This window comes from Pollicipes pollicipes, unplaced genomic scaffold, assembly GCF_011947565.3.
Source record: "Pollicipes pollicipes isolate AB1234 unplaced genomic scaffold, Ppol_2.1 Scaffold_5724;HRSCAF=6776_pilon_pilon_pilon, whole genome shotgun sequence".
NCBI classification, from domain to species: Eukaryota; Metazoa; Arthropoda; class Thecostraca; order Pollicipedomorpha; family Pollicipedidae; genus Pollicipes; species Pollicipes pollicipes.
The window spans coordinates 1,112,980-1,133,404 of record NW_023596746.1 but is presented as its reverse complement, the minus strand read 5'-3'; the positions used below and the strand labels follow the sequence as shown (position 1 = coordinate 1,133,404).

The 20,425-nt window shown below is 51.7% G+C and overlaps 1 protein-coding gene across 1 annotated transcript; it reads right to left on the bottom strand.

Moving 5' to 3' along the window:
* Positions 1-237: 237 nt before the first annotated feature.
* On the bottom strand, positions 238-15,877 carry LOC119103482 (uncharacterized). The gene is made up of 6 exons (XM_037227038.1): positions 15,798-15,877; positions 11,565-11,669; positions 10,134-10,269; positions 9,391-9,524; positions 4,399-4,557; positions 238-606 (listed from the first exon to the last, which is right to left on the bottom strand). The coding sequence occupies exons 1-6, from the start codon at positions 15,859-15,861 to the stop codon at positions 368-370; spliced, it is 837 nt and encodes a 278-aa protein (XP_037082933.1). The 5' UTR covers positions 15,862-15,877; the 3' UTR covers positions 238-367.
* Positions 15,878-20,425: the final 4,548 nt, after the last annotated feature.

The following is a 20,425-nucleotide window of genomic DNA, read 5'->3' as shown; positions in this document are numbered from 1 at the left end:
CTGCGTCTCTGAAACTTAAGCGCTGTTCAGCACGCCCTTTGGAGGCTCGTTTAACCAGGGATGCACCAGCATACGACGCGGTTGGTTCCCTGACACTTGAACTTACGGTAATCAGTCATGAGTCTCTCTGTCCCTTTGATTTTAGGAATGCTCAATTTGTGGTTGGTTGACCCAAGATTGAGCACTTGGCTGGTCAAAACTAATTCGCGGCTATTTCGACCGGCATTCGTGTACTAATTTCGGTGTCCGACTGTTTATTGAACGTTTATAGTTGATCGTAAAACACATTCTGACTCCAAATCCTCAGATCTTGTCCCAACCAATCTTGGCCCCAAGCCTGCACGGCGCGGCCGAGCCCCGGTCTGCATTATACTGCCGGCAGCGAAACAGTGCTGCCATCTGTGCCGGGTCGCGCCGCCGGCAGCGTCGCCTGTGATAAGTGGCTGGCCTGTGGCGTTCGGTCCACTATGGCGTCCACGGGCAGAACGGTGAGCACCTGGTTGACGAGGCGAGACATCAGCTCGGCCACCTTGGCCTCGAGCTCGGGCCGCACCTCCTGTAGTAGGACGCGGTCGTTCTTGGTCACCAGATGTCGCACCGTCTCGCCTGCCGGGCCCGGGCAGCCGAGGTCAGGGGGAGGAGCGTCAAGTCACAATGGGGCGGGGTTCGTAGAGTGGTGTGCCGCGCAGGTGGAGTGTCTTTCACAGTTCTCAGAATGGGCTGGCCCACCCACTGTTTCAAGAAGCTCGCCTATCAAACCACCTGATGAGTCCAACACCTTCAAATAGCAAACGGATCACCAGCGTTGAATACGAATCTGGGATATACTCTGTAACCGATTTCATCGGTTTAAAGCAGGATACGGGGCAAACATGGGTCTCAGAAAGCCGGAGAGCGGGCCCTGACGTGCGTCTGGGCCGAGGCTCCGATCTACCCGCCGCCATGCAAAATTTGCTCATAGACATGCCGCAGCCAAGAGGTGGGTCATGCTGCCTAAAGGGAGTACGCCATCTGTTTGTACTCTTTGCTTATTGTTAGATCAGATTCCTACGAATTGATCAGTCATGCCAGTTCCGAAAAAGTTTTCGGGTCCGGTTTTTGGCATGGACGCTGCATGTTCCGCATTTGACACGTTTTATCATTCCCACATTGTGAGGATGTGTTTACGTGTGAGTCCCGGTGCCTGCTGTGTGGTATAATCGTGCGATAGGTCATCATTCTTAATGATTCCGTTAGAGGGTGCACTTAAATTACAGGTGCACATTAATCATAATGTAAGTACCTACCTGCAGTTTAAAGAATGACGAAGTCGGATTTTTGTTAAAACTCAGAATGAAGTGATCCAGGCACATTTTTTGCCAGATTAGCGACGAACGCCTCTCCACGTACCTGCGCAGTTAATGAATAAATAATAGACATACCTCGAGCATTTCGCTGTTTCATTAAAACATTCGCCAAGTGGGTAGAAAAAACAGAATGGAAACATTGATAAAATCCGCATGACCAAACGGTACTGTGGATGTGTAAGGACTGCTGTTAGATCAGCCACGTCCGATTTGATCGGTAATACCAGCTCTCTCGAAATCCTACTGAATAGCTCAGAATCTGGATTTGAATAGGCCGCTCCTGCGGGACGCATCTTACTAAACTTTTTGCTCATCACTAGGAAAGTGAAACATTTAATTGCCTTGATTTTTCCAACATGTGTGTTCTGTAATATTTGCAACATACTTAAACAAGTATGCCACCATGAGGCTTCTATTCGGCGAATTTAACGAATCGTTCTAATACGCCTTTGATTTCTCCCCATGGCGTTTGTCACAGTGGCACTTTTCGAGGCGCACTTTGACTTTGAGAATGGGAGTATCACATGGTTCATGGTGACGCACTGGTTCAAACTGCAGCCATTGTGTTTCTCGGTAAGTGGCCCCTGACGCCCGCTGAGCCAATCACAGACGTAATTCATTTGCACAAGTAGAAGTGATGACGGTGGTCGCGACCGCAGTGAAGAGGCGTGGTGGTGTTAAAAGACGTTTGGCAGCGTAATTTGAACTAAAAAATGACATGAATTTGACATTTCTATTATGTCTTGACGGTGCTGCAGTGCCGGTTCCTAGAGCTATCATTAGACCTAACTGGGTCCAATATTTCAATAGAGCGTATTCTTGAAATATGTCCTAAAAGTGGGACACTGCTTAATCCCCTCCCAGTCACGTTCAAGCGCAGTTTTTCGCTACACCGCTGGAGGTATTTCCGGAATCCAGTGACGAGTAAAACTATTTTGGTTTTAAATATAATATTTATCAAAGGGCGTGCGGGTATGGGAACATATAGAGTCTAACAATCGTAGTTCAGTAACAAGACTAGCGGATAGCCGTGAGGATATATACGGTACACATCTGAAACAATTGTTGAAAGCACCGGGGCAAATCAACACCGATAGCTCGTTGATACGCTTGGTACTGCACTGTTAGCTTGTGCCGGGGATTTTGTTAGTCTGTTCACAATGCGAAGGTGTTGCCAATGGGGATGAGACTCGCTTGTAAGAAAGAACCCCACCGTCGCAAATCATGGTAGCCCCCCCTCCCGTCGCAAATTCCGGCTGCACCCCTCCAAAAACAGCTGATCTGTCTCCGGACCAGCGTACCTCTCACGACGCGGCAGAGAACTTATCCCTGTCGCAACCAGGCCACTGAATATAGCCCATGGCCACGGTGGCGTAGCGCTGCAGGATAGAAACGTTAATGTTGCGAAACGGGAGCTTCCCGCCGTCGTACACCGAATGCCACATTTTTCTCTGCATTGACGCAGTAAAATCTCCGCATCATAATCTTCTCGAGAGAAAAAAACAGCGTCTTACATGTGGTGCTTATAACGGCCGCTGTCTGGTGCTAATCGTAACGCAGCAATGCGCTGGCGTGGCTTGGCAAGTTTGAAGCCTGACATGCAAGACCGGTACCTCATGAAAAAGTGTAAGAGCGGTCAAAAAAAGTGTAAGAGCGGTCAAAAAAAGTGTAAGAGCGGTCAAAAACGGGCTTTGCACCTCTCTACCCCATTCTGGGTCGTGTACTTTGACAGCTGGTAAAATGCGGCATGAGTTGCATATAAAACATAAGGTTTGCAGGCCAGGAACATCATCTTTATGAGTGAGACCGAATGACAACGAAATGGAACATTTCCCTTCCGGCCGCAGATGCATGCAATAGCTTAATACTAGAGCACGGTCTATGCCCTGGTACTCTATCTCTCTGTTGCCTTTTCTCTCTCTCTCTTCTCTCTCTCTCCTCCTCTCTCTCTCTCTCTCTCTCTCTCTCCTCTTCTCTTCTCTCTCTCTCCTCTCTCTCTCTCTCTCTCTCTCTCTCTCTCCGCTCTCCTCTCTCTCTCTCTCTCTCTCTCTTCCTCTCTCTCTCTCTCTCTCTCTCTCCTCCTCTCTCTCTCTCTCCCTCTCTCTCTCTCTCTCTCTCTCTCTCTCTCTCTCTCTCCTCTCTCTCTCTCTCTCCTCTCTCTCTCTCTCTCTCTCTCTCTCTCTCTCTCTCTCTCTCTCCCTCTTTCTCTGTCTCTCACGCTTTCTTTTTCTTTTTTTCTTTTTCCCTCTCTGCCTTTATCTTCCTCTTCTCCCTTTTCCCCCTCTCACTTTCTCACCAGAAAGAGTTGGAAATAAAGCGCCAGGTACCCATCTCAGAGTTTTCTCTATTTAACATCTACCAAAGCAGGTAATTGAGACAAATGGTCAGATTGCGTGCAACCAACACAATATGATTCAGAAAATATTTTACGCTTTTCATGGGAACACACAGCTTCAGTCGTTGGTTCCAATGATATTGCTACATTAGCCGCGTACTCCTTGTGCACAGCTGAACTATTCATGCTTCTAGCATTGCTCTTAAAAGGGCTATAGGCCGCTACACCTCTGTGCGTGCAATGCTGCTGGCTGTCTACGAGTTCTTAACGGTGACATGAATGTTCCTGCACTTACTCCTATATTTAGTTTGAACTGCCGTTCCTTAAGACATTGCTGTTGTTAAGACCAACAATCGGACAAACGTTGTTCGACTGGGCAACACAAGGATGAGTTCAATTTCGACAAACGCTTCAACACGAATAAGCTAAATGATAGGCAATGTCGTTCATTTTTCGGTACATCTGTGCGTGCCTGCTTTTCTAATACATTCTGACAAAAGCCTACATGCTTAAACATACGGACGGCATACGGATCACATCTATCCAACACTTTTGTCGTACGTAAGACCTCGCAAAGGTATCGACTACCAGCACCAAATATATATCTTAGTGTAAAACATTTTATTTCTAGAAATGAGAAAGCACCCGGTAAGCGCCTGAGTCGGTCCTGGCAAAATGAAACGGCACTGTCGGGTGCTAGGGTTTCCATATGCTTACCAATGACCGGGTGTGTGTCCGGGCTGAAGTCCAGCTCGTGGTGCGTCTCTCCGAACTCCAGCTGGACGAGAAGATTCTCCATCTGGACGTGCGCTGACCGCCCCCCGGCCTGCGCTGGCTGGACCACCAGGTCACCAGAGCCAATGACATCCACCGCCCCTGCCGGTCACGGGGGGTCAATGACTTCTGCCACCCCGCAAATCACGGGGGTCACTGGCGTCTGCCACCCCGCGGTTCACAAAGGGGTCACTGACGTCTGTCACCCCACAGGTCACAAGGGATCACTGACGTCTACCACCCCTCAGGGCACACGTGGTCACCACTGACTATTGCGCATGCTGGTCGAGTAGAGTTACCGATTTTTCAGCGCCAATGTGTTATACGGAGTGACGTCCACCTCCGCGTTATACAGGTGAGTGACGTCCACCTCCGTGTTATAAGGGGTGAGCGACGGCCACCTCCGTGTTATACGGGTGACTGGCGTCCACCTCCGCGTTATACAGGTGAGTAACGTCCACCTCCGTATTATAAGGGGTGAACGACGGCCACCTCCATGTTATACGGGTAACTGGCGTCCACCCCGTCCGCAGTTCACGCACCACCCCGCTGGTCAACCAAGGTCACTGATGCCGGCTGTACCGGATCAGGCGAGAGCCCACAGCCTGGCAGGTGCAGTGTTGACCTTTTCGACAGGTGACAGTGAGTTAGTGTGCACATCAATGACGGATGTTTTTTCTCACATTCCTGCAGCTGTCGGCGCATGTTTGGAACATATTGCAGTCAAAGCACAGCTCTTCTTCGGATCTCACAAAAAAGGCTATTGCTATGCAGCATTTGCGTACATACCAGCATGACCAAGCTTAAGGCGTGCATGCAAACGCCACAAGGTTGCGGCGTGTATGCAAACGCCACAAGGCTGTGGCGTGTATGCAAACGCCACAAGGTTGTGGCGTGTATGAAAACGCCACAAGGCTGTGGCGTAGAACAGGTGAGGTCACGACAGACGCGAGTCTTGCCATGACGCAGGTGGTGATAAACTGAGCGAACGGAGCCAACCGTCTTCGGAAACCTATACACATGGGTTGTATCAGTTCATTCGGCTGTTCAGCTCTTTCGTTGGAGTTCAGCAGGCAAGGAGCTTCAAGGGAGCAGCAAAACTTGTGTTTGCAACGGACAGAGCCGAACGCAGTTCCGTGTTCTAGTACACTAGCGTTCAGTCAGCGGATAAGTTGATTCCTTTGCAAATATATGTCGCATGGAGTAGAAATTGAGCCAGTCTTATTGGCTGAAAAAATGATGATTCGATTCGAGCGGAGATGGAAGAACAAATATGTGAGGACTACGGCTGCCCCTAAATGTGCAGGAAATGAGCGTCATGTATATCAGTGTCCTTCTAAAAACCCGTCTGATTACATCCTTCGCAGGCGTCTGCAAAACACAGAGAACGGCATTCCCAGGAGTTCTGGTCATCGGAGACAACTCCATCAGAGCCGACTCCAGAATCGGGCTGATCTCCTCGGGTCGAAGTCGGAGTGTAGTGACGACTGTGATGTGTCGCCCGAGGTCAAGGCCGAATCAACTATGCGAGTCTGAGTCGTTATCGATTCCACTGGAGTGAAACGAGCACAAGTCTGGATAAAGCGTTCATGGTTAAATATATAGCTTATATTACTAGAAATTAGTCGCCTATGATTTGAGCCGGGGCTTGCTTGCCATTTCGGCTGCCGAAACCAATGAACGTAGAAGGAGGTATGCTTTTGGCGACAATGATCACAACGGGAATAGCAGCAAGCCGCAACTTACGACATGCTAGCAACCGGCCACCAATCCCAACAGCTGGACCGTACGACATGCCACCAATCCCTCAAGCCAAACCTTACGATATACCATCAATCCCTCAAGGCGGGCGTCACGACATGCCACCAATTCCTCAAGCCAGACGTCACGACATGCCACCAATTCCTCAAGCCAGACGTCACGACATGCCACCAGTCCCTCAAGCCGGACGTCACGACATGCCACCAGTCCCTCAAGCCGGACGTCACGACATGCCACCAATCTCTCAAGGCGGACGTCACGACATGCCACCAGTCCCTCAAGCCGGACGTCGCGACATGCCACCAGTCCCTCAAACCGGACGTCACGACATGCCGCCAGTCCCTCAAGCCGGACGTCACGGCATGCCACCAGTCCCTCAAGCCGGACGTCACGACATGCCGCCCGTCCCTCAAGCCAGACGCCACGACATGCCACCAACCCCCAAGCCGGACGCCACGACATGCCACCAATCCCTCAAGGTGGGCGTCACGACATGCCACTAATTCCTCAAGCCGGACGTCACGACATGCCACCAATTCTTCAAGCCGTACCTTGCGACATACCAAGATATGCCACCAATACCTCAAACCACACCAAAACACGAGCGGAGTCACGGTTTGCACTGGAGAGCAGGTGATCGACTGCGGACATCATCCCACACGTTGACCAATATAATTACTTGCTTTTTCCACGCCAAACAATGTTTGTCCCGCGACGCTGCTACGTAGGTGATCGAGCTGGCATCAGCTGCTGCGTGGAACTAGAATAGACGCGCGTTCTTGGGCTTTTCCGAAGCTCGCATTTTTATATGTTCTTTGCAACATGCATGGGACTCTATGGGCCCGTTTGGGCGGTGGATTATTTTGAAAACATGGTCCGGATGGTTGGAAATTTTTGAGGAATTACGTTCGCTATTGGGAGCATGGAGAATTATCGTAGTTAAGTATCCGTACCGGGGGGAAAATCCCAGGAATTTTTCGGAGCATGGCCCAGACGGAGAATCTTTTTTCGCTATGCATAGCCATGACTGTTGGCTATGCATGGCATAAGGAAGACGAATCTGGGAAAAATTTCCGGACCTGCCGAGCGCAAATGGATAATCTCCAGGAATGACTATCGAAGAGATAATTATTCGTTGAATAATTTTCCCTTGGTCAAACGTGCCCAGTCTTGTTAACAATGCATTGTTGAAGGTAAGTAATGGCTGATTAAGCAGCTTGCATGCAGGCGGCCTGAAACTTATACCAAAAACCTCTTGAAGAACTGCGCGTCTATTTCTGAAAACTCCTTTCAGCCGTCATTAGCCTTTGCAGCGAGAGCTCCTCTTAGAGAGCGCGGCGGGCATGGTGGGGAGGTCTAATGATCAGGCATAATGTGATTATCCTGGTGATTGTATTTTTGCGTCAAAACCAGCTGTCTGCACGCATGCACGACAGATGTGTGCAGATGCAGCAGTTTCAAGGCTCACCATCGCGGGGCTTCGGTCGCCACCTACGGTTGCGCCATTGAACATCGCCGACTAGCGCTTGAAACCTCTGCCATGAGCGACCTTACCATGACCTTGCATGCCAAGCCATCCGTCACCGGGAATCCTGATTTAGCCGACCAGATGGAGTAGAATTATCCCATAATTCGACATACTTACGTGACGGGCCACACGCCACAAGCTATCTCTCGCAAAAAAAAACTCTGTGATCGCGGCGCCACTCGAATGGCATCTATCCCAGCGGCTACATTTGGCAGTAATTGCCAGTCAACTGGAACATGGAAAGAGGAGGGGGGAGGTGGGGGCAAGGAGGTCGACATAGAACGCATTGGGGGAAACGCATTGCCGTCAGATGGTGACAGCATCACGCAGCTCTGACGTCACCGCCTTCCAGGCCTGCCACTTGTGTAACCGTGCCCCGATGACCCAATTTCAATAAGAGAAGTTGAGATGTGTGCAGACTAAAACTACGCTCAGCGAAGTTTTTTGTTCATTTATGCCTTATGTATGCTGGTTATGTTGGAGCATTTCTAGCGTAATGTGAACAAACGTTTCCGTTTCCATAGGCAATTAATCGAATCCCGTATAATTTAACGAAGAAGAGCATCACATGTTCTGCTTGATCCAGAGCGGTTCGACAGCTAACATAAAGTTCATCTACATGAAAATGGTGTTTTTGCACCAAGAAACCCCCAGTGCTTCCAAGGCAACTCATTTCCAGCGCTCCCTTAAAGGCCGCTGTTGGAATGTGCTAGGTGACCACAGCAAGCACAAATCAGCCACGCTATTTTTCGCCGCTTAGCCGGTCATGTGCGGGAGGCAGCTGATTGGTGGGACTGCTGCGCGGGGGATGCGGGGAAGGCAGATAATTGGTGGAACTGCTGCGCGGAGGATGCGGAGAAGGCAGCTGATTGGTGGAACTGCTGCGCGGAGGATGTGGGAAAGGCAGCTGGTTGGCGGAACTGCTGCGCGGAGGATGCGGGGAAGGCAGCTGATTGTTGGGACTGCTACGGGGAGAATGCGCGGGGGTCTGACCTGAAGCCATTTACACATGAAATTGGTAATGCCATTGTCAGAAAAGGCTGTGACGTTTGCTCAATTCCTTGCTCCTGAATGTACAAAGACGGCGAATGTTTGCTCGGTAGAAATCTGGAGCGGAGTTCAGCTCAGGCTTTATTTGAGCGGTTCAGTCAATGTTTATGGGTGCCTAGAATCCCAGGCGCGTAGAAAGTACATCATTTCGTTACCAGTAATTGTACTGCTACGCCCTCCCACATAACTACTTAATTCTTTAAGTGGCTGCCATGTAGATGATACGCACTTCACTTGTCAAAAACGCTAATTTAACAGCACGATGCGCATGTTTTTAAACCACAAGCTCTCTCTTCTCCGGAGTCCCGTCCGTCCGTGGGATGCAAAGGGACTCGAACACACGTGCACATGCGGCTGATTTCACATCTCGGTGAAGCAAAGAAAGCATCAAACGAGGAGCAATCTCCTTGAATCTCTGGCTCGTCTCACTGCCTTCTCTCCGCAGAGCCGGCAGCGACCGTGTGACGGGGTGGTGACCTGTAGCTTGTTTGGCATCGAGGCTCTGACGACACGAAACGCGGCGCCGATCGGCCGGGGTGTGACCTTTCCGGGGCGAAAGCCGCCCGCCCGCGGCCCGTCCCGCGATGGGCACTTACTGAGCTGGGAGGAGAAGTTGCCGCGGCTGGTAACTACCAGGACGAGAAAGCTTCCCCTGACGTCGTAGTCGCCCGTCAAGTCGACCTCTGGCACGCTGAGGTCAAACGCCACCGTGCGCTCTACCGGGTCCACGCTGGGGCAGAGGAACACCTGATCGTCAGGGGTGCAGACCAGGCCCACGCTGGGGCAGGGGAACACAGGGTCGTCAGGGGTGCAGACCAGGTCCACGCTGGGGCAGGGGAACACAGGGTCGTCAGGGGTGCAGACCAGGCCCACGCTGGGGCAGGGGAATACAGGATCGTCAGGGGTGCAGACCAGGTCCACGCTGGGGCAGGGGAACACAGGGTCGTCAGGGGTGCAGACCAGGCCAACGCTGGGGCAGGGGAACACAGGACCTTCAGAAGTGCAGACCGAGGCCAGGATATAACGCCGAGCAGGGCTAGCACCGCGCTGACAGCCGCACCGGCGGCCAATGTCTGCACGCAGAGAACAAACAGGCGCGAGCACAAACAAGCGGAGAGCTGAGTAATGCGACAACGGCTAATAACAATCACAAGCATTAAAGGCATCCTGTTAGCCTTGTCCCGGCATTGAAAAGCCGTCTGATAAGGCTGTCTGAACAAACCTGTCTGACACAATATTGGCGTTGGAATCGGAGACGCGGAGTGAATGGGACGGTTACGTTTCTCTTTGCACGGGGGGGGGGGGGGGGGCACAGCTGGGTGCGGTTGAGCTGGCTCACTCAAGGCTGCGCAGTTCGAAAGAGGATAATCCGTGCACGATCACGTTGGAGTATTTGGCGTCCATTCCGTCCCGTGAGAAGACGAGCTCATCCAGCACCAGCGGGTCGCCGGGTGGAACGTTGTTTTCTGGTATCCCTGCCAACGAAAAACAAACTATTGCCGAACGACGCCAATCACTCAGATGTGCCATTGCCTAATTATGTTAGACGGGCACGATCAAATGCAGCGCCGCGCGGGGTAAAGAAAAATAAGGGATGAATTTCCCTGAGCTATCATAGGGTAGCGAGTTGAAAGGGTCTGCTGAATAGATGTTGCAAATTTTTAAGGAGAATGCGTCGCAACTTGCTATGGATTTTGCTTCAAACGATTCATTGCGCAGAGCCCGGTGATGTGTACATGTTCGTTCAAAGTATATATGGCTGAAAAGTATGAATCGGTGCATAGAATGTGCGTGTTTTGACGGACACAGATACGCTGAAGCTTATCTGCGTGTGCCTGTGTTTTAAGATGGCACTAAGAACAAGGAATCTCTGGTCTAGCTATCTAAATTTACGTGAAAAAATAACAGATTCATATACGCTATTCTGTTGTACCCCTTATTGATAAACTCGCATGCCTACCCACCAACCACAAAACTGTATGTCGGGACGTGTTCCCTTCCTATCAGTTGGGGCGTCCCATCCACCAGCGCTGGGAGCAAAGCGGGTCAAATATGGCGTGCATCCCGTTTTTGTACATTTTGGGAGTCATCTGAGCCATTTCCTCGCTCAGTCCGAAAACTTATTCTGGAAAACTACACCCCTGAGTGTAAGCGATTTGACAGGGCAGAGGACGTAGCTCATCTTGTAATTGTTTCAGCTGAAAAGGATGCCAGAAGTATCAGGGATATTTTGGTGCTCATTTCATAAACCGCTTTATGGGTTATCATCAAATGCGCTTGGTTGGTTGCCAGCAATTGTGGAAGACAAACAGTCTGTTAGTGATGTTGTCCGTCACTCTTATCACGATATCGCGTGACACAGAGGTAAGGCGTTCAACCATAGTGTAACATAGGACATTTTGACTACACTATGGTTCAACCACCTTCCAAAGCGCAAAGCAACACATATGTCACCATATTCAGCTGACTGCAGTTACTGCCAATAATTCCAGTTTACGGACATTACCCTGAATACGTAAGCCAATTTTACGACATTTTCAACATTTGTGGACTTCAATCGTTTTTTTTTGCGTTGACAGTCGGGCAATGTTTCCATTTTCCAACAAAATGTGGCAAAACAGAACATTTCCATAAAATTGCCTGGCAGGTTTTCAGTAAACATTAAGAAGGAAATGCATAAGCAAGGTATACACCCACATAACGATTATCAAAACAAGCGCCTTACGGGCCTACGTATGCACACACGGACTTACACGATTCAGTTACACACCTGTTCTGAAGAACGGCCGCAGCTTTTCAAGGCCATTGGCCAGGCAGTTACTCAGGGCCACCCGGTCGTCGATTGGGCACTGGTCATCTGTCGAGAGCTGCCCACCTGTCGGTAAACATGCTGCATCAGACACACTGAACGTCTCCGAGCCGCGTGGACCGAGCTCAACACAGACATTGCACAGGTACGGTCTTACGAGCACGCGCGTGCCTGAATCTTATTCCGGGTGTTTACGGAAGAGTGACACTCCAGGAGTATCTCGCTCAATGATATCGGTACCCAAATGCGTTGGCGCCCTAAATGCATGAGCGTAGGTATGCTCTTTCCCTCGCCGGGCGGGAAATATTGCCAGTGATGCGCCGGCTCAAGGGGTGGTAGGACCACCTTGCCTTTTATCCCTTAACGGAGCTAAATGAAGGACAAAGTAGTGAATATGCTGGTAGGTAATAAATCAGACGGTGTCCAACATGCCACCTTGATTTAATCGGTGACCCGCAGATCATGCCAGACTAGTGCTCAAGAACACAAACACTTTCCTGGACAAAATTAGGCACCAAATCACATTTAAAATCGGATTCAGTGTAAAAGTGGTCTAGTGAGATCAATACTAAGCAAGCTCACCATATTCCACCGACCACAACACATCAGGGAATAGTGATTGTTAAATGTCAAAACCAGGCAGCATATTTAACACTTGACAGTCGCCCGTTTACGCTACCAATAATTATTTATATCCTCGTGTCATCTATAGATGACATAGATGATGTATAGGACACGTATGAGCATATGGAAAAAAAACCTATTCACACTCATAAAGAGCATCTGCGAATCAACATTCAATTTCAAAACATACTTGTTAACGTGCGTTGTGTTTCCATAAAACCACTCACGTTCTTCATCTTTTTTCCCGTTAAGTCATCCTTGGTTCCTGTCTTAGTTGGTTCTCAACCTTGGGTTAACGCTAGCGTAATGACACAAAACTTCGGCAACAATGCCGCACTAATACCACACTAATGCCACAAAAGCGTATGGCCGCGTGTCATTGGGGTTTTGCGAGCGCGCCAACGGCTAACATCGTTGCGAGTGCATGATGTTAAGTGATCACAAGCCGCACTGGGCAGCACACCACTATTGCATGCGACTCGAGAGTGCAGCCGGCAGATCTGTGAACGTGGGAAACCCAGTGAGATTCCCGGCTGCATCTTTGACGACAGGGCGCCGGCGCAGCCACACCAGCCGCCGCACTTCATAGGAGGCTACGTAACGAAGTGCGCCGCTCGTCTGCTTACGCACAGAGGCTTTGCATACACAGCGGCACGCCGGGCCAAACATGACAGACGAGCTTCACTTCTTATCATCGACTGGAAGCCGGCGTCATTTAAGCTGAAGTTTGACAACCAACGTACATATCTAGATAAACTATGGGATGGGTTTGAGTCTGGTTGCAAACACAGTTTTCGCAAAGCGTTGCTCAATGTCCCAGATTCCCCGTCTGCAACGACTCCCTTGATCACCACTATCAAACAGGATTGTCTTCACCAGCATTTTCCCCCACTTGCTGCAACATATCTACTCATTTTGAGTTTCACACCAAATAGACCTTGTAATAACGGACATAAGAGCTTAAAACTCATTATTTCTATAAGAATATGTTGTCAATAACGTTCTAATCCAGCAGGTTCGCGGCTTACGGTCTTGCAATTAAGGCCTCCGTGTGCTTCGTCAGTGCTGAGCAGCGCAACGCCTTACCACCACACATGCGACAAATCCGTTGGCTTTCTATCTGGTCAGCCGTTGGCAGACTTATGGCCGCCACCGTACTTCGAGTGAAATAGTGCTGTTAACCGCTTTGATGAGGCTTTCACACCTCAAATTTGAACTGAATGCTTACTTATAGCATGCATTGGCTGATCCAGCTGAACATCCTGGTTCCCTGTGTGTTCATGCGTACTGTGTTCGTGGTATCTCGCAGAGATAGTATCCACACTTTAATGCCTTCGGCTCTTATGACCCTACTTTATTACTTCTAAAATGTCCGGAAGATTTTCGACTTGTCAAAGATCTTTACGTAAAGGGGCTCAAATTAAATGCCACCAAACTTTAAAGCAATACCATTGGAGGTATTTCGGATTAGGCACCGATCCGTCCGCCTATACCGCATCCGTCTTAGTGGCTTTAACCGGGCGTCTATCGGTCAGTCCTCTTCGTCAGCCCCTAAATCTGAGTGATGAAGCGCCTACCTACTGCAGAGGTATAACTACCGCCGTGTCCTTTCGCCCGAGTGGTTCATTCTTCCGTCCGCCTGTTACGCTGTTTGTTGTTGCAGTCACCCTCGTACCGTCTGCTCTCACCGGCATCACTTGTTGTTGCAGTTACCCTCGTACCGTCTGCTCTCACCGGCATCACTTGTTGTTGCAGTTACCCTCGTACCATCTGCTCTCACCGGCATCACTTCCTCGTGCGGCCCCGGGTCGGACGGTACCCGCGCCGGCGGGTTTCACCACGTCTGCCTCCCGCGAGGTCTTCTCCGAAGCCGAGGCAGATCGGACGCACTCTCTCCCGGCGCGCTGGGCGCTCCAGGAATGCGCGGAACCCGACTGATCACCGCCATCCCGTTCACGATTCTGATCATAAAGCGGCGCTTATCGCACAGCCGGTGTCATGACGCCGCCGGCCGACGAGAGTGCAACAGCAGCACTTTCTACGCTGCCCGAATGGGCGCAGCGGTGAGTGGCAACTGGCTCAAATACGGCTGCCGTCTGAGAACGTCGGTGTTTCGGTGTATCACAGTGGCCGGGCGCTTCGTGATTGGAAAACGGCAGATCAAAGCAAAACGAGCATAACTACGTCTTTGGTGAAAGATCCGTGATCATGGCCGACCAGTCCGCTATCAGCTCATCTGCCGGATAATGCCGCTGACCGACACCTCCCCAGCTCATCCCTCGCCCATCGCCGCGCCTCCCGCTTTGCCGTAAGCTACGCCGGCCCCGCCGAGAACCTGCCACCTGTCACGAGAAGGCGGCTGAGAACCCATCACCTGTCACGAGAAGGCGGCTGAGAACCTATCACGAGAAGTGGCCCCGATCAGACGGCTGCTGACCGCTCTGCGAGGAGGCACCATCGCGCCTTGCGGAGTGCGATGCGGCGGGCTGTCTTCCGACCGGTGCTTAACCGCTGTTGGAAGCTGGCCGAACATACCGGCTCCGCGAATTTCGGTCCTTTTTTTGCTGAGGCAGCCAACATTGTATGGAAGTTAAGGACTGTTAACTATCTGCGGCATGACTTTTTGACAGCTTGGTGTCAGCACTAAAAGGTAAGTCAGTCTTGTTAACACCTTTCCTGATAATTCTACCCCGGTTGCGTGTACACCAAAACAGAAATTCAGGAGCCACGTGGCAGAAGCCGTCTGCGAAGGTTGACAAATCGAGCTAGGTGAAACGAGGTTGAAACATATTTTTGCACTCCTTTCACATCGGTTTTGAAGTGCCCTAGATTAAAACTAGTTCTAGCTCAATCACGTCACCCCCTTGTACAACGTGAAATCATCCAAGGTTATGCCACGAACTTCCATACTCTTGAGCTCAGATAACATTGCAACAGCATGGTCAACTTAGCGCGGTGAAAGGTCAACAAGGTGGGAGGTCAACTTTTGAGGATATCCATGTATTGACCCCAGTTTAATCCGCAGCTCCACCTGCAGTTTCAGCTCTACAATACCTGGTGCTAAATGAACTGGTGACATTGCTGCAAAAGAACGACCACCCAATTATTCCATCATGGAACAGCTACCCAAAGTTCAAATGGCAATAACCTAACATTTGCCTTCCAGAAATCCAAGCTTGGTTTGAGTTACTTCCATGCATTATATGACGACACTTGGGGAAAACCGCTATGTCTGTAAACCTGTCATAGCAATGGGAAAGCCTAGGCGTGCAGTGGGACTCCCGTGCCGCGTGCGGCGGGACTCCTGTGCCGCGTGCAGGGAGACTCCCGTACCCCGTGCAGCGGGACTCCTCTACCGCGTGGATGGAGACTCCCGTGCCGCGTGCAGTGGGACTCACGTGCCGCGTGCAGGGAGACTCCCGTACCCCGTGCAGCGGGAATCCTGTACCGTGTGCAGGGTGACTCCCGTACCCCGTGCAGCGGGGCTCCCTTACCTCGTGGAGCGAGACTCCCGTACCCCGTGGAGCGAGACTGCCGTACCGCGCACCTGCCGTGTGCGGCGGGGCTCACCTGCCGCGTGCAGCGAGACCAGGCCGAGCAGCGCCACAGCCGCCAGCCGCCGAGCCACCGCCATCACGGTAGAAAGTGAAATCGGCTGTGAGCGGGTCGGAGGTCGCAGCCAGCCTTTATCGGCCAAGCCGCAGCGCCAAGGCCGCCTCTCATTGGCGGCTGCGCGGCGCCGGCGGCGACCCGGGACCTCTCCGGGCTGGCGCGGCCGGCCGCCGCAGCACCGACGGCCGGGCACGAACACGGCGGAGCGACCAGGAGGCTCGGAGGGCGGGGGGATGGCGCTGCTGTTCGTGGTGTGCTTCCCATGAGTGTGGTGATGGCGTGCCAGGGTCGGCGAGCGATGGACAAGCCTGTCCGCTGCTAGCTACTGGTGGCGCCATCGGGAGTTTCCCTTGAGCTCATCTGCTTGGAGAGTGCGAGTTTTCGAGCGAAACTGCTCCTTAGGTCATTTCGCGCGTCTAAGCTCGCGCACGCTTGGAACGTTTCGCTTGGAAAGTGGGAGTTGTCAAGCGCATTTGCTTCTTGGGTCATTTCGCGCATCTAAGCTCATGCACGCTGGGAACGTGCAAATCTTCCGAGAGAGCTCAAGATAAATCAGAATGCAAACAGAAGTGTCACGCATAGTTTGTGGCGCTATTTGTGCCTCCGGGCTGTCCCGTGACACGGTGGCCTTGACGTGACGGGACGGAACATCCGTGACTGTGAACTGCCGTGACTTGAAACACGTATACCATGTCCGCTGCTCTTGTGGGTGGCCCAGCTTAGTAAGCTATATATGCTCCATCAACGCCAGGAAGACTGGACCTTGGATCTTGAAAGGGCCTCACAAATACGTCCGGGTTCAAGAAGGCTACTCATTAGGTGCGAAAGACACCCATAGTTTAAGGTATGCCTAACCGCACCTCGCATAAAAAATAGGAGCATGTCATGCACTGGCATATTTTATACACACACACACACACACACACACACACACACACACACACACACACACACACACACACACACACACACACACACACACACACACACACACACACACACACACACACACACACACACACACACACACACACACCACACACACACACACACACACACACACACACACACACACACACACACACACACACACACACACACACACACACACACACACACACACATATATATATATATATATATATATATATATATATATATATATATATATATATATATATGGTGCTGTTGGACACAATTTTTCTTGGCTGAGCTTTTCACCCATCTTTCATCGACATTTAAAATGTTGCCAAATGGTCTAGTTCAGACAGTCGACGAAGGAAGAGCCGTGCGTGGAAGGGTTAAACGACACACAGAATGCCAACTGATAATTAATATGCATTTTTAAAACATTTGACCAAATAGGACGGCCACAGGCAACGCAATACAGTTGCTCATGGCCAAGAAACTTTCCGATAGTTTCTAAAAACATCCTTTGCACGCACGCGCAGCTCTCGAGCCTCCGGCCCTCAGACGACTGAGCCGACAGACAGCAGGTCTCGAGCCTCCGGCCCTCAGACGACTGAGCCGACAGACAGCAGGTCTCGAGCCTCCGGCCCTCAGACGACTGAGCCGACAGACAGCAGGTCTCGAGTCTCCGGCCCTCAGACGACTGAGCCGACAGACAGCAGATCTCGAGTCTCCGGCCCTCAGACGACTGAGCCGACAGACAGCAGGTCTCGAGCCTCCGGCCCTCAGATGACTGAGCCGACAGGCAGCAGGTCTCGGGCCTCCGGCCCTCAGACGACTGAGCCGACAGACAGCAGGTCTCGAGCCTCCGGCCCTCAGACGACTGAGCCGACAGGCAGCAGGTCTCGAGCCTCCGGCCCTCAGACGACTGAGCCGACAGGCAGCAGGTCTCGAGCCTCCGGCCCTCAGACGACTGAGCCGACAGGCAGCAGATCTCGAGCCTCCGGCCCTCAGACGACTGAGCCGACAGGCAGCAGGTCCGGCCCTCAGACGATTGAGCCGACAGACAGCTCTCGCGCATCAGATGCCACTTGGCCGACAGTTTCAGCAGCGTATATCTCCTGCACTCTGTGCTGAGCAGGCGCAAGCACGGCTGCGCGTGCCCAGCACGCGCCCAGCACAGCACATTCCGTTAGAAGATTGCCAGCAGGTCAAACGGGCTGGCGGGTGCGAGGCGCCGTGCCGTGGTGACACTGACCCAGCCGTGGTTAACGACGCTTTTTGAACCACTGCAATCTTTAAGATCATTAGATCATTGCGGTCGGGAGGGGTTCCAGTGGTGGTGTGCTCAGAGAGTTTGCACTGTAGGCACACTAGGTAGCTTATCATGCGTGCTCGAGTGGCGAAATGGCGGTGTTTTGTTGTGGCAAGAAGGGAAGATAGCTGGGCGACCGATCCGGGTCGATATCTAAAGATACAGGCTGATGCGGGTGAGGCTTTACAGTCATTTTCAAGAGGCCTTACCTTCCTCTTCCAATGTACAAAACAGATCGCTGAATGCAATAATACTATGCAATACCAGCAATGATCTCCATGTGTATTGTAATCCAACCACACATGGCGCACACCCCAAACTCTCCTAATGAGTTTCGTGAGATACCGAGTATGCTGGACGCTGAGGCGTGCGCTGCTCGTGCACAAGCGGTGCTTCTTATTTTCAATGCCACACATCGGGTCACTGTGAGATGGGAAGACTACTGACCCATTCGTTTGTCTTACTGCGGTCTGGAGAAGGAGCGCAAGGTGTGTGCCAGTCTTGCGCGGCTCCAGTATTGGATGGACTATGTCGGCGACGTGCCAGGCTTGCGTGGCTCCAGTATTGGGTGGACTATGTCGGCGACGTGCCAGGCTTGCGTGGCTCCAGTATTGGGTGGACTATGTCGGCGACGTGCCAGTCTTGCGTGGCTCCAGTATTGGATGGACTATGTCGGCGACGTGCCAGGCTTGCGCGGCTCCAGTGTTGGATGGACTATGTCGGCGACGTGCCAGGCTTGCGTGGCTCCAGTATTGGGTGGACTATGTCGGCGACGTGCCAGTCTTGCGCGGCTCCAGTATTGGATGGACTATGTCGGCGACGTGCCAGTCTTGTGTGGCTCCAGTATTGGATGGAATATGTCGGCAGCGTGCCAGCATTGCGTGGCTCCAGTATTGGATGGACTATGTCGGCGACGTGCCAGTCTTGCGTGGCTCCAGCATTGGATGGACTATGTCGGTGACGTGCCAGTCTTGCGGGGCTCCAGTATTGGATGGACTATGTCGGCGACGTGCCAGCCTTGCGTGGCTCCAGTATTGGATGGACTATGTCGGCGACGTGCCAGTCTTGCGTGGCTCCAGTATTGGATGGACTATGTCTATGATTGCGATGGGGTGAGCTCGGACTCCAAATTTGAGCAATCACGCGCTGGTTTTGAATTGTATGAGGACTGGCGTACCAATGTGCATTGCTTAACTCACGGCGGCTATCGCATGTTTGCCGTATCCCTGTTATGACCTCGTCCCCTTACTGCTGGTTGGGCAATACATTGAGGCATGTTATCGCTGTTTATGGACACCCAGACAGCTGGAACATCGGTATGTTGATATTGTATCGATATTCAAGCTGTATTGTATCGACATTATTGCGTTCATACCTTGATGTTACCAAAAAGATGATGTAAGCTATGGTATGCCCATTGAAAATATGCACACTCCACTTTTAGTTCCAAAAGTTAGCGTGTGCTCGCCACAGTTGCAGGCTTCTTGTTGGCGCGGTAAATAATGAGGTACTCCTTCTCCAAAGTACTCCTATCTAGAAGGTGGGGTACCGTGCTGGTACGCAGCGTCAATAGACCCAGCTGAAAAATAAAGTTTGGTAAAATTTATTCTTCGCTACAGAACAAAGGCTGCAAAACGTGAAATCATCTCGCCAACGAGAAGGCCGTTTGAAAAGAGTGCATGATATTTCTGTCATAGTTAACACCGAATTTGTTTCCATACGGTGCCACAAAGATTCCATCAAACCGAAAGGTGACAATCATACTTTTTCTAAAGCGGCATGCATGCGGCACTTGGCTGTCCCAGCGCCGAAATTTGTCTCCGGGCATTGTCAACATCTGCCATCAACCATGCTCGCTGAGACGAAAACATATTCAACCTCTGCAGTAAGTCCCTCGCTTTCTGAAGACGATCGGAGGTAGTGCATTGCATCACAACTGCATGCAACATAAACAGCGTAAGGGCCACCGCGGAAGCCCCTGGCACATCCGAGCCCTGGAGGCGCTGACGTTGCCACCGCAAGTGACAAGGTCACGCCCTCCCGTCACCAGCCGAGCGCCCCCAAGGACGGGGCGTGTGATCCCGTCACCTTGCCACATGCTATGGAGATTGTATTCGAAGAACGGACTCGTCACCAGCCGCATTGCTACGGCGCCGAGCTAGCGAGCCACGCGCGGCACGCGGCTGGCGACGAGCGAGACGCTGCCAGACGGCGCGAATCACTGATGAAGGCGGACTGCCGACGCTCATCATGACGAGAAATGAAGCTTTCAGTCAGTGCGGTAGAGCACAGCAGCCCAGGCATTACAAACCTGTGGTTCGGTTTCGCACGTCCAGCCGTCGTTACGGCATGGCAGTGCAAA